This window comes from Salmo salar, chromosome 03 (genome assembly GCF_965601325.2).
Source record: "Salmo salar chromosome 03, fSalSal1, whole genome shotgun sequence".
In the NCBI taxonomy this organism is placed as follows: Eukaryota; Metazoa; Chordata; class Actinopteri; order Salmoniformes; family Salmonidae; genus Salmo; species Salmo salar.
The window spans coordinates 80,745,027-80,760,399 of record NC_138293.1 but is presented as its reverse complement, the minus strand read 5'-3'; the positions used below and the strand labels follow the sequence as shown (position 1 = coordinate 80,760,399).

At 45.6% G+C, this 15,373-nt stretch overlaps 1 protein-coding gene across 1 annotated transcript in view; it reads right to left on the bottom strand.

The window, feature by feature from the left end:
- Positions 1-15,373, bottom strand: part of LOC145850366 (centrosomal protein of 112 kDa) — a 244,797-nt gene that overhangs the window by 33,297 nt on the left and 196,127 nt on the right. The window contains exon 3 of the mRNA XM_082972797.1: positions 2,765-2,827. Within this exon, the coding sequence (XP_082828923.1) occupies positions 2,765-2,827 (63 nt within the window). The remainder of the gene's footprint in view (positions 1-2,764; positions 2,828-15,373) is intronic.

Below are 15,373 nucleotides of genomic sequence, written 5' to 3'. Positions count from 1 at the left end.
CAGGCCGTCTTTAATTTCACAGGCTGTTTGGTAGCTCTGTTTAGGCTGGGTTTGCCTCACCTCAAAGTGAACATACAGAATGAAAGGCAGTTACAGGGCCTCTCAGAGGCCGGCTGGCCATTTATCAGTTCTCTATGACAGACATAGCATGACACAATGAACTCACTAGGGCCTTAACAAGAACCAGAAGAAAGTGAACTGATGCACTCCCAGATCAGAAGCAACAAATAGTTCAATAACACCCAGAAGGGCATGATTGTCATTTAAATCATTTATCTTTCAGTTATTGCCTGATTCTACTAGGATGTTAAGGACTTTATGCATGAAATAATAATAATAGTAGTAAAGACGTGTTTCCTGCTCCTAACTGGATTCAAGTTGTTATTACAAGCCTTTCCCATGTTCAACCAGCAGCAGTGTTGAGATAAAGGGCTGGAGGAGCTCCCAGGGACCCCCACTGTTGCCTCATCATTAACTAGAGAAGAGAAACAAACCGGGTTGGGTTCAGAGGTCGCTCAGGAAGGCCACGCTCAGCAAGACGATTAAGCGGCCCGGATTTCAGAGACGCTAATTATCGAAGCTCAAAGGACCCTGTGTGTGTGTGTGTTGTATGAGTGTGTGTTTGTTCACACCGAATGTGTGTGCGTGTTGTGTGCGCGCGTTCATCCACACTGCATGCGTCTACCCTAGTGCCCTCAGGATAACGTATGGCCGCTTGCTATGTTTTAATTGGGATACTACTACCCATGCTGCAGTGCTCTCCCTGCGAGAGATCAATGACCTCTGACAGACACTTAGAGGTTACACAGTGAGGGCAGCCTCCAAGGTTCAAAGGCCCTCTGTTTACATTCGATCCAGTTGCTCCCAGGGCTTCTATGCATTAAAACCTATTTAGTCCCTACACAATGCCTTTGAAAGTCAAGCAGCTAACACACGCGACTTCCTCTTAACTTAGAAATAAACACATGCATGTAGAATGTCCTTAGAGCGTTGTGTTTAGTCATTGTCGAACACATGGAACTGGGGTTTTCAGCAACAGAATGCAGAGGAAGGGTGTTAAGTTGAACTCGTGCGAGCGTTGGTTGCACCCCTTCAAAACAGAGGATTAATCTTTTGCAGCCTCTGTTGACGGAAACTTTACCTCGCCACATAGCAAAGACGAGTAAACACAGAGTGAACTTTCAACTACCACCCGAGACATGTTTGATGTCGGGGGCATTGTGCAACTTCATAAGCTCCTGATTTCTCACAACATCTGCTTGTCAACCTCGCTTTCAACTCAACGCTGCTGCCGTCAAAAGTGGACCCAAAACAAGGGGATTGAAAAAAGAGAGAGAGTGAGAAAGACATAAAATAGTTTCTTCTAATGTCATGATTTAGCAATTAAAGCCTGTGATAGAATATGATATTTCACCCCTATTTTTCAGATTGGGATAGATCTAATCTTCTTTGTTTTCAAACATAAAAACAGTGATTTGTGTTTTGGGTTCTTTTATACTGCCCAGCTAAAAGGCGCTTTGAAGCCACAGTCTGAAATCTGGGAATCTTTTCAACGGTCATTTCAATTCTTTATATTTTTGCTTAAAAAACAAATCTAAGACTGTAGCTTTAAAGCCTCCCACATGTCCAAACAGAGCGAGACGAAAGAGAGAGAGAGAGAGAGAGAGAGAGAGAGAGAGAGAGAGAGAGAGAGAGAGAGAAAGGGTAGAATGGGGGGAAGAATGGAGAAGAGGAGGAATGGCCTGGTGGTTTTGATTCATGATCAGAGAGGAGAGTTCCTCTGGCTTTTACTGCTCTCAGTCTGAGGAGATTAGGTTTAATGTTAAACATATGGTCCTGGCCAGAGAGGAGAACCTTCAAACAACACTCCTGACGTCATGGACAGGGAAGGGGAGCGGGAGAGAGAAACAGAGGGGGGGGAGAAAGAACAAGTGTGTGCATGAGCATGTGTGTTAATGTGTGTGTGTATGTATGTGTGCATGCGTGTGTATGTGTGCATGTGTGTGTATGTGTGTGTGTGAGGCACCTAAAAGGTACCTAAAACCCTCATATCTTTTTTTACATTTACATTTTTAGTCATGTAGCAGACGCTCTTATCCAGAGCGACTTTCAGTAGTGAATACATTTAATTTCATGCATTATTTTTTTATATTTTTTTGTAATGGCCCCCCGTGGGAATCGAACCCACAACCCTGGCGTTGCACACACCATGCTCTACCAACTGAGCCAGCCAATCCCACCTGGGTTCCGTATTGCTGTATGCAAGGCGGTGCAATTACATAAATAGGATTCTACATATGGATTAAAGGCAAATCTGAACATTGTGAAACAACTAGAATCAAACAGTAAAGCCTCTTGGGTATAAAACCTGGCTAACTAACTGGGCCAGGTTTCCACACCACTTGTGAAGTGCCTGGACCAAAGCCTAGCTAACCCTTGCTTCAGACGCCTCTGGATGTTACACAAAGGCATGAGAGACAGAGGGAGAGAGAGAGAGATGAAAGAAAGAAAAAACCTAGGAGGTAGAGCTTAGACATTTATACAGGTAGATGAATTTGTTTGCAGCATTATGTTAAACTTGGTGTGTGGTATATGTGTGTGTGTTGTAAAAGTGTGTGTGTGTGTGTGTGTGTTTGTGTTTAAGCAGGGAGAAAAGGGGGGAGTGTATATTTGTTCTCACAGCTCCCCACTGAACGTTTGTGTGCTTTTTTCAAACAAATCTTCCAAAAAAGAAGGCCAAAAACAGGAAAAGAGAAGTGTTTACCTGAGCAGACTTGGCAAGCTTCTGACTGAATTCCTTCTCAATCTGCTTTAGACTGGTGTTTGTCTGCAACACAGAGTGGAGAGAGGGAGAGAGTGAGAAAGAGATATGCATACAGACACACACGAGAGATAGAGGGAAAGAGAGAGTAAGAGATTGAAAGACAATGAGAGGTTTGAAATTGGACCTGTTTGTAGGAAGTGCACACACACACATACACGTACACAGCCGTTGACCCCTGTCTCTTGGCAGTGTCCCCCTGCCTGCCTGTCGCTGGGCTGGCGTTACTCTGGGCACAGTGCCAGGCTCCACGCCCCTGTGGCAGCAGCAGCCAGTGAGTGGCCCGGCGGGCACACCGCTCCCTCTGATGCCCTGCCAACTATTCATCACTTAACAGGAAGAGGGGGAGAAATCAGCCACGGCTGCCAATTATCAGGGAAAAACAGAAGGAACCTGGGACAGGGGAGACAACAGGGAGGAAGAACATACAGACCAACAGACACAATGTGTTAAAGGCAGACGGACAGACAGATGGAAACAGACAGATGGACAGACGGAAGGACAGATTGACAGACAGACAAAATGTGATAAAGGCAGACAGACAGGAGTGTTTTTGACTTGTGCTTGCTGGGTTTTATTCTTCGTCCACTTGGAAAGGTCATTAACAGCCAGCTAGAACCACACATAGATAAGAGATTTCACAATAAGCAACCAATTACTATCTCTACATTATGACTTGTCACTGAGAGGGTACAGAGCACTGTGAGATAAATATGTAGATATCGCCTCAACATCAACTTTATATAGCTCTGATGTCACAGACATGCCTGTGCAGGTTCAGTGTCAGTCTGGTCTTTCTACACCTCCACTGTGACTGGTTCTATTCTCTCTCTCTCTCTCTCTCTCTCTCTGTCTCTCTCTCCTCTCTCTCTCTCTCTCTCTCTCTCTCTCTCTCTCTCTCCTCTCTCTCTCTCTCTCTCTCTCTCTCGAAGTTGAAACACTGCCGAGATACAGGATGACTCAAGCACAGAGAACCGGCGAGATTCCACAGGTCAGTCCTGACAACAGATTAATACAGTCTAAACATCACCGTTTCAGATCAGCTCTCTCCTGGTGGCACTGACAGACAGACAGACATTAAGAGACAGACTCTCTGTAATGCTCTGTATTAGCAAACACACCCCTAAAACCCATCAACGCCATGGGCCTGGCCCTGCTCCCAACACTTCCTGACAAACGGCAAAGGAACAGCGGGCCGCTGTCGAATGGACACACCTGTCACCACGGATACAGGCAGCCATCACCACGGATACGGCTCTTGTATGTCTTCCTGCCGGTATGGCCCCTAGAGAGACAGATGAGAGCCGTTCAAAGCCAAACAGACAAGAGAGAGACAGAACAAAGCCAGGCGTGAACGACAGAAGAGAAATAAAGGAGAAGAAAAGACAGGGGAACAAAAACACTGTCGGCCCTAAATGTTCCTCCTGCACCTGACAGACAGGCAGACTGACACATCCATCCATTCCCCCAGCCTGCCTTTGTTGCTATAGAGACTGTTCCTGCTTTGACTCCAGCCTGATTAAAGTCCACTGTTGGGCTAAGTGTGTGTTTGCTTTCACACATACGGTTTTAGTCTAATGAAAAACAAACTCTTTATGATAACCCACACACAGACGACACACAAACTCATGGGAATATAGGAGAACACTATATATATCTAAAACCACAGGAAAACACTACACTGGTACATTAACATAGGAGAACACTATATATATCTAAAACCACAGGAAAACACTACACTGGTACATTAACATAGGAGAACACTATATATATCTAAAACCACAGGAAAACACTACACTGGTACATTAACATAGGAGAACACTATATATATCTAAAACCACAGGAAAACAGTACACTGATGCATAAAGGTATCTACTTTATATCCAATACACATGAATAGTGTTTCTGTTCTGAGACAAAGTAAACACACAGAAAGACCCTCAGGTCTAAAGTAGACTAACGATGTGTAAGAATGTAGTGTGTGTGGTGGGTGTGGGTGAGTATGTGGAGTGTGTGTCTGTCCTTGTGTGTGTGTGTGTGTGTGTGTGTGTGTGTGTGTTTGTGTGAAACAGTATGGAGAGAGTGTGTGTGCATGTGTGTGTGTACTTTAAAGTGGACTACCTGCACAGCCTGCCAAAAGCGTCTTAGCGCTGAAGGCCCTTTGAGGCCGTATCAGACTCTTCAATCGCTTAATAATCCTGGCTGGCGTGGAGCGGTGAGCGGCTGAGGCTGCCTTTGAAGTGTGTGTGTGAGGAACAGTGGAAGTGGATCTGAAGGCAGGAGCATGCACCGCTTACCAGAACTTAATTAACAATCTGCAGCTGGAACCGGGCCAGACTCTCTCTCTCACACACACACACACAAGGTACAGACAGGTGTAGTGCTCTTTCTCTTTCCTTGGAATAGGGCGTTGTATTGCTGCAGGAGAAGGAGGGGGCAGCTTTGGGAAAACATCTCCACATCATGGTTTGCCAGAGGTTTATCATTTCCTTGTGTTTCCTTAGCTACAGTGAGGGGGAAAAGTATTTGATCCCCTGCTGATTTTGTACGTTTGCCCACTGACAAAGAAATGATCAGTCTATAATTTTAATGGTAGGTTTATTTGAACAGTGAGAGACAGAATAACAACAAAAATATCCAGAAAAAACGCATGTCAAAAATTGTATAAATTGATTTGCATTTTAATGAGGGAAATAAGTATTTGACCCCCTCTCAATCAGAAAGATTTCTGGCTCCCAGGTGTCTTTTATACAGGTAACGAGCTGAGATTAGGAGCACACTCTTAAAGGGAGTGCTCCTAACTGCAGCTTGTTACCTGTATAAAAGACACCTGTCCACAGAAGCAATCAATCAATCAGATTCCAAACTCTCCACCATGGCCAAGACCAAAGAGCTCTCCAAGGATGTCAGGGACAAGATTGTAGACCTACACAAGGCTGGAATGGGCTACAAGACCATCGCCAAGCAGCTTGGTGAGAAGGTGACAACATTTGGTGCGATTATTCGCAAATGGAAGAAACACAAAAGAACTGTCAATATCCCTCGGCCTGGGGCTCCATGCAAGATCTCACCTCGTGGAGTTGCAATGAGCATGAGAACGGTGAGGAATCAGCCCAGAACTACACGGGAGGATCTTGTCAATGATCTCAAGGCAGCTGGGACCATAGTCACCAAGAAAACAATTGGTAACACACTACGCCGTGAAGGACTGAAATCCTGCAGCGCCTGCAAGGTCCCCCTGCTCAAGAATACATATACATGCCCGTCTGAAGTTTGACAATGAACATCTGAATGATTCAGAGGACAACTGGTGAAAGTGTTGTGGTCAGATGAGACCAAAATGGAGCTCTTTGGCATCAACTCAACTCTCCGTGTTTGGAGGAGGAGGAATGCTGCCTATGACCCCAAGAACACCATCCCCACCATCAAACATGGAGGTGGAAACATTATGCTTTGGGGGTGTTTTTCTGCTAAGGGGACAGGACAACTTCACCGCATCATTTGACGGGACCATGTACTGTCAAATCTTGGGTGAGAACCTCCTTCCCTTAGCCAGGGCATTGAAAATGGGTCGTGGATGGGTATTCCAGCATGACAATGACCCAAAACACACGGCCAAGGCAACAAAGGAGTGGCTCAAGAAGAAGCACATTAAGGTCCTGGAGTGGCCTAGCCAGTCTCAAGACCTTAATCCCATAGAAAATCTGTGGAGGGAGCTGAAGGTTCGAGTTGCCAAACGTCAGCCTCGAAACCTTAATGACTTGGAGAAGATCTGCAAAGAGGAGTGGGACAAAATCCATCCTGAGATGTGTGCAAACCTGGTGGCCAACTACAAGAAACGTCTGACCTCTGTGATTGCCAACTTTATTATACATTTACATTTTAGTCATTTAGCATACGCTCTTATCCAGCTCGACTTACAGTAGTGAGTTGTCACGGTATTCGTCGGTAGAAATGGACCAAAACGCAGCAGGCATGCGGTTGTTCATTTTGAACATTTAATTAAATCAAAACGAACACAAAACAACAAACAAGAGAACGAACGATCTATTGACAGTCTACAAGGCACAAGGCTAACACAGAACAATCACCCACAAATAACAAACACACCCTAATATATGGGACTCTCAATCAAAGGCAGATAGACAACACCTGCCTTCAACTGAGAGTCCCAACCCCAATTAACCAAACATAGAAACAGACATACTAGACTAAACATAGAATACCTGAAAACCAAACAGTGCTCAAAAACCCCGGAATACTTAAACCAAATGCCCCTTCAACAAAACACACCACCCCGAACCACATAAAACGAATACCCTCTGCCACGTCCTGACCAAACTACAATACGAATTAACCTTATACTGGCCAGGACGTGACATGAGTTCATTCATTTTCAGACTTTTTTTGTACTGGTCACCATAGAACCATGTGTTTTTGGAACACTTCACATTAGTGATGGGGGGAAAAAAATTTATACAGTTACAGAAAAAAGTATTTGATCCCCTGCTGATTTTGTACATTTGCCCACTCAGGCCAAAGAGTTCCATTCAGGCCAAAGAGTTCCATCTTGGTTTCATCAGACCAGAGAATCTTTCCTCATGGTCTGACAGTCCTTTAGGTGCCTTTTGGCAAACTCCAAGCAGGCTGTCACGTGATGATATTTAAAAATTGGATTTTCACGTGATCACATAACCTTTTACATGTGGATTTCTGAGGTGATGCCCTGCAAACAAACATTTGTCGTTAGGATACACACACAGACAGTGCGTTTAACATATTTGACACACCTTGACATACATGATTACATTGTGAATGTTTATTTATACAGTAACTATTATCACCTGGGATTTGAACTCACAATCTCTTAGTTCACTGCATTTCCATCTTCCTGCTACGTCACCATGTCTGTGTCAATGACTGATTTCACCTCTATTCCTACACTTTGGATTTAAGTAAAGTCAATCTCAGCTTTGTTAAAAATACACCAAAGAAAAGTTATTATATTTATCATAGTGATTCAGTCGTAACACGTCACCCCGCTCCTCCGCTCTCTCCACTGGCTTCCAGTTGAAGCTCGCATCCGCTACAAGACCATGGTGATTGCCTACGGAGCTGTGAAGGGAACGGCACCTCCATACCTTCAGGCTCTGATCAGGCCCTACACCCAAACAAGGGCACTGCGTTCATCCACCACTGGCCTGCTGGCCCCCCTACCTCTGAGGAAGCTCAGTTCCCGCTCAGCCCAGTCAAAACTGTTCGCTGCTCTGGCACCCCAATGGTGGAACAAGCTCCCTCACGACGCCAGGACAGCGGAGTCAATCACCACCTTCCGGAGACACCTGAAACCCCACCTCTTTAAGGAATACCTAGGATAGGATAAAGTAATCCTTCTAACCCCCCCCCCTTAAAAGATTTAGATGCACTATTGTAAAGTGGTTGTTCCACTGGATATCATAAGGTGAATGCACCATTTTGTAAGTCGCTCTGGATAAGAGCGTCTGCTAAATGACTTAAATGTAAATGTAAATGTAATGTAAATGTAACATTAAGCAGAATAATATGCACCACCAACAGACTACACAGAAAACTCCTCTAATTGCTGAAATAAGTCAATGAAATCAATGATGAGAGAATAGTCAGAATAACTAAAATAGCAGTGCAGATGGCACTCTTTTGCTAAGTAAGGTGATGTATTATAGATAATGAATGTGTAGCAGTATGCTACAGACTTTGTGGCGCAGCAGAAAGATCAGCCTACCCCAAACCCAGAGGTTGTGAGTTCAAATCCCAGTTGGGGTCATATTGAAAAGTCAGTACTAAGTGATCATGTCAAATGTAATCATATTGACATTGATTCAAGATGGGGTTTTTTTACACTATTTTAGCTGAACAGCGTACCATGTACTTTAAAACCCGCATACAATGTCATTCCCTTACAAAAATAACCCACACGTGAAATCACATTTTCACATGTGAAATGCTGGGCATAAATGTTCACATGTATAAAAAAGAGACATGTGAGGTCAGTTGTTCACATGTGAAATACTGGGCATAAATGTTCACATGTATAAAAAAGAGACATGTGAGGTCAGTTGTTCACATGTGAAATACTGGGCATAAATGTTCACATGTATAAAAAAGAGACATATGAGGTCAGTTGTTCACATGTGTCACATTTACAGTTCTCATGTTAACACCACCTTTTCACGTGAGGAGAATAACATGCAGATTCACATGTAAAATGTGCAGTTTCACATGTACAAAAACTGTCATACGTGAAAATCTAACTCTCACATGTGGAATTGCATTTTGTATCCCCATGTCACATTTATTTCACATGAGATCATGCTTTCACATGTGTAGTTACATGTTATTACATGTTGATTTTACATGTTGTCTCATGTTATCACATTAACTTCACATGTGAAATGTATTCGTTTTTTATGTAAAGGAGGATATTTCTTCCACATGGAACTTTTTTTCAGGAATGTTTTAGAGAGAGATATCTGGGCTTAGCTAAGCTTGGACAACACAACAACATGACACGACACTACAAGATTCCCGAGGCCGGCTAACATTCAGGTGATGTCATCGCAGTAAGAGTGGGTGGAAAAGATGGTATGATTGACAGGTACACAGATAAAGGGGTGGGGCTAGATACTTTCCATATGACTTATCTCCAAGGTGACTTTATAAACTGATGAAATCCCAAATAAAACCTGCTAACAGTATACTTCTGCTGACCTTATGTACATACATACAGCATTCATAAAGTCTTTATGAATACTACATAACATGTTATAACAGAAACCACAAACTGGTATGAGCATTATAAAGACCTTATAAACAAGAACATAAACGTATACCGAAAGACAGATTTGTAAAGGTTACAGAGAGAACAACGGCGAGCGGTGTCCCAGGTATGAGTTGTCTCAGTGATCTATAGGCCTTTCAACACTACGGTGAGAGACTGGAACAGATTCCTCTGAATCTACCTAACACACGTCTCTGGGTTACATTTGTGAGGGAGAGGACTCCGGGAGATGTTATTTGCTTGTTTGTCTGTAATTACTGTGTACGTACGTGTGTGTGTGTGTGTGAGTGTGAGAGAGAGAGAGAGTGTGTGAGTGAGTGAGTGAGTGAGTGAGTGAGTGAGTGAGTGAGTGAGTGAGTGAGTGAGAGAGAAAGAGAGAGAGAGAGAGACCGTGTGTATATGTGTGTGTGTGTAAGCGCCTCTTGAACTGTCACGGCAGTAATGAGAAGAGTTTTCATTTTCCATTTCACAGCCTCCCATCATTGGTTCCGTCACTTCAAATTCCTCCTAACAGGCACTGCTGCACCCACTTAATACATATCTCACACATGCACACAAGTCTACACATGGATGGCTCAGTGCCTGAACACATCTGCCTGTCTTAGACTAGGAGGGTGTGTCTGCATGGTATTAGAGAAGCTGTTCCAGGCATTATAACAGAGCAGTCTCAGAATGTGATGCGTGACTTCATACAGTGTGTTCATCACCAAAGGCCTGTTCAGTAAATAGGGTCAGACATGTGACGTATGGTGGTAGTGGTACAAAGAAAGTTTGACATTGAGTGCTGGAGAGGAAGCTCCTGGGTAGTACACACACTGGTCTGGTGTGGGTGCTTTTGTACATGCATGTTCAAGATATAGCTAGGTGTTTAAACACTTTTCTCAGTCCTGTGCTTGGTAAGGGTGACCGTATGCTAATGTCAGTCTTTACATTTACATTTGAGTCATAGCAGACGCTCTTATCCAGAACAATTAGGGTTAAGTGCCTTGCTCAAGGGCTCATAGACAGATTCGAAGAAGCAAACCTTCGGTTACTAACCTGACGCTAGGCTACCTGCCTTCAGACAGCAAAATCTCTCTTTCTACCTCTCTTTCTTTCTACCTAGCTATCTCTCAGTCTCTCCAACTCAATTCCCGTCATGTTTATATCAGGTTGAACCACTTGGGATACACTGTTGATTTTCATATTGGGCTCTCCTTTTAACTCTCCTTTTAAATCCCTCTCTTTTAAACTCTCTCTTCTTTGAGCCTGTCTAGAGTTGTGTGGGGAGGGGAGGGTCTGTCTCACCTTTATTAAGGGGGATCAATGTGGCAGACAGGGGGTGACAGAGGGGACAAGAGAGGGGCGCAGACAGGGGTCCATGAATGCATCTGTGTACAGATTTAGGGTGGCGAGTGGGGTTGTGTATATAAGCTTCTCCGTGACGGCCACTGACGTCTTAAAGTGGTCGCACCACCTCCAGGTTGTTCCATTAGATGACCCCGGGGGTCGGACCATCTCCAGGTTGTTTCATTAGATGACCCCGGGGGTCGGACCACCTCCAGGTTGTTCCATTAGATGACCCCGGGGGTCGGACCACCTCCAGGTTGTTCCATTAGATGACCCCGGGGGTCGGACCACCTCCAGGTTGTTCCATTAGATGACCCCGGGGGTCGGACCACCTCCAGGTTGTTCCATTAGATGACCCCGGGGGTCGGACCACCTCCAGGTTGTTCCATTAGATGACCCCGGGGGTCGGACCACCTCCAGGTTGTTCCATTAGATGACCCCGGGGGTCGGACCACCTCCAGGTTGTTCCATTAGATGACCCCGGGGGTCGGACCACCTCCAGGTTGTTCCATTAGATGACCCCGGGGGTCGGACCACCTGCAGGTTGTTCCATTAGATGACCCCGGGGAAGCTTGCCTGAGCAGAGGGCTGCGGTACAAGAGACAGATGAGCTAAAAGAGGATCAATGGGACAGGAGAGCAGAGGAGGAGGAAGCGAGGAGGAGAAAGGTCTAGCTGGAGAAACCTTGTTTTAGCCATATGCAGGGCTGAGGAGAAGATGATCCTCTCTCTCCTCCTCTTCACATGTCTCTTTTCTATTCTTTCTCCATCTCATCTTCTTCCACCTCTCTAAATGTCCCTCCAGAGTTGTGTTCAAAAGCACACCGACAGTAATCTACAACATTCTCTACAGGACAGGAGCTGTCTGCCTTGATTAATGCGATTGAGAGACCATGCGGCTCCTCTCCAACGACATCAACAACTTCCTGCCATGTCTGAGACAGAGAGCTGCAATATGTTTTTGGGGGACTGGCAAAAGTCTTTGCTCTGTCTCTTTCATCTGTCTGAGTCATTATCTCTGCTGCTGCTTCCAAGGCCCACGGCAAAGACCAGGGCCCCACGAGATGCACACACACGTATACTGTATGTATGCACGAACGCAATCACACATAGCACACACACAACATGTTATATACCCCCTCATCCATAAACAACACAACAGCTCTAACGTTCATCTTCACCCCCCCCATTCTAAATCAGATGTTCTTCTGACACGCCTCTATCCCTGTCTGTTACTCTGAGGTGATCCTCATCCCTGTCTGTTACTCTGAGGTGATCCTAATCACTGTCTGTTACTCTGAGGTGATCCTCATCCCTGTCTGTTACTCTGAGGTGATCCTCATCCCTGTCTGTTACTCTGAGGTGATCCTAATCACTGTCTGTTACTCTGAGGTGATACTCATCCCTGTCTGTTACTCTGAGGTGATACTCATCCCTGTCTGTTACTCTGAGGTGATCCTCATCCCTGTCTGTTACTCTGAGGTGATCCTCATCCCTGTCTGTTACTCTGAGGTGATCCTCATCCCTGTCTGTTACTCTGAGGTGATCCTCATCCCTGTCTGTTACTCTGAGGTGATCCTCATCCCTGTCTGTTACTCTGAGGTGATATTCATCCCTGTCTGTTACTCTGAGGCGATCCTCATCCCTGTCCGTTACTCTGAGGTGATACTCATCCCTGTCCGTTACTCTGAGGTGATACTCATCCCTGTCTGTTACTCTGAGGTGATACTCATCCCTGTCTGTTACTCTGAGGTGATACTCATCCCTGTCTGTTACTCTGAGGTGATCCTCATCCCTGTCTGTTACTCTGAGGTGATACTCATCCCTGTCCGTTACTCTGAAGTGATCCTCATCCCTGTCCGTTACTCTGAGGTGATCCTCATCCCTGTCCGTTACTCTGAGGTGATCCTCATCCCTGTCCGTTACTCTGAGGTGATCCTCATCCCTGTCCGTTACTCTGAGGCGATCCTCATCCCTGTCCGTTACTCTGAGGTGATCCTCATCCCTGTCTGTTACTCTATGGTGATCCTCATCCCTGTCTGTTACTCTGAGGTGATCCTCATCCCTGTCTGTTACTCTGAGGTGATCCTAATAACTGTCTGTTACTCTGAGGTGATACTCATCCCTATCTGTTACTCTGAGGTGATCCTCATCCCTGTCTGTTACTCTGAGGCGATCCTCATCCCTGTCCGTTACTCTGAGGTGATCCTCATCCCTGTCTGTTACTCTATGGTGATCCTCATCCCTGTCTGTTACTCTATGGTGATTCTCATCCCTGTCTTACTCTATGGTGATCCTCATCCCTGTCTGTTACTCTATGGTGATCCTCATCCCTGTCCGTTACTCTGAGGCGATCCTCATCCCTGTCCGTTACTCTGAGGTGATCCTCATCCCTGTCTGTTACTCTATGGTGATCCTCATCCCTGTCTGTTACTCTGAGGTGATCCTCATCCCTGTCTGTTACTCTGAGGTGATCCTAATCACTGTCTGTTACTCTGAGGTGATACTCATCCCTGTCTGTTACTCTGAGGTGATCCTCATCCCTGTCTGTTACTCTGAGGCGATCCTCATCCCTGTCCGTTACTCTGAGGTGATCCTCATCCCTGTCTGTTACTCTATGGTGATCCTCATCCCTGTCTGTTACTCTATGGTGATTCTCATCCCTGTCTTACTCTATGGTGATCCTCATCCCTGTCTGTTACTCTATGGTGATCCTCATCCCTGTCTGTTACTCTATGGTGATCCTCATTCCTGTCCGTTACTCTGAGGTGATCCTCATCCCTGTCTGTTACTCTATGGTGAACCTCATCCCTGTCTGTTACTCTGAGGAGAACCTCATCCCTGTCTGTTACTCTACGGTGATCCTCATCCCTGTCTGTTACTCTATGGTGATCCTCATCCCTGTCTGTTACTTTGAGGTGATCCTCATCCCTGTCTGTTACTCTGAGGAGAACCTCATCCCTGTCTGTTACTCTATGGTGATCCTCATCCCTGTCTGTTACTCTGAGGTGATCCTCATCCCTGTCTGCTACTCTATAGTGATACTCATCCCTATCTGTTACTCTGAGGTGATCCTCATCCCTGTCCGTTACTCTGAGGTGATCCTCATCCTTGTCTGTTACTCATCCCTGTCCGTTACTCTGAGGTGATCCTCATCCTTGTCTGTTACTCATCCCTGTCCGTTACTCTGAGGTGATCCTCATCCTTGTCTGTTACTCTGAGGTGATCCTCATCCCTGTCTGTTACTCTGAGGTGATACTCATCCCTGTCTGTTACTCATCCCTGTCCGTTACTCTGAGGTGATCCTCACCCCTGTCTGTTACTCTGATGTGATCCTCATCCCTGTCTGTTACTCTATGGTGATCCTCATCCCTGTCTGTTACTCTGAGGTGATTCTCATCCCTGTCTGTTACTCTAAGGTGATCCTCATCCCTGTCTGTTACTCAATGGTGATTCTCATCCCTGTCTGTTAATCTGAGGTGATCCTCATCCCTGTCTGTTACTCTGAGGTGATTCTCATCCCTGTCTGTTACTCTGAGGTGATCCTCATCCCTGTCTGTTACTCTGAGGTGATACTCATCCCTGTCTGTTACTCTGAGGTGATCCTCATCCCTGTCTGTTACTCTGAGGTGATACTCATCCCTGTCTGTTACTCTGAGGTGATACTCATCCCTGTCCGCTACTCTATGGTGATCCTCATCCCTGTCTGTTACTCTGAGGTGTTCCTCATCCCTGTCTGTTACTCTGAGGTGATACTCATCCCTGTCTGTTACTCTGAGGTGATCCTCATCCCTGTCTGTTACTCTGAGGTGATCCTCATCCCTGTCTGTTACTCTGAGGTGATCCTCATCCCTGTCTGTTACTCTGAGGTGATCCTCATCCCTGTCCGTTACTCTGAGGTGATCCTCATCCCTGTCTGTTACTCTGAGGTGATCCTCATCCCTGTCTGTTACTCTATGGTGATCCTCATCCCTGTCTGTTACTCTGAGGTGATCCTCATCCCTGTCTGCTACTCTATAGTGATACTCATCCCTATCTGTTACTCTGAGGTGATCCTCATCCCTGTCCGTTACTCTGAGGTGATCCTCATCCTTGTCTGTTACTCATCCCTGTCCGTTACTCTGAGGTGATCCTCATCCTTGTCTGTTACTCATCCCTGTCCGTTACTCTGAGGTGATCCTCATCCTTGTCTGTTACTCTGAGGTGATCCTCATCCCTGTCTGTTACTCTGAGGTGATACTCATCCCTGTCTGTTACTCATCCCTGTCCGTTACTCTGAGGTGATCCTCACCCCTGTCTGTTACTCTGATGTGATCCTCATCCCTGTCTGTTACTCTATGGTGATCCTCATCCCTGTCTGTTACTCTGAGGTGATTCTCATCCCTGTCTGTTACTCTAAGGTGATCC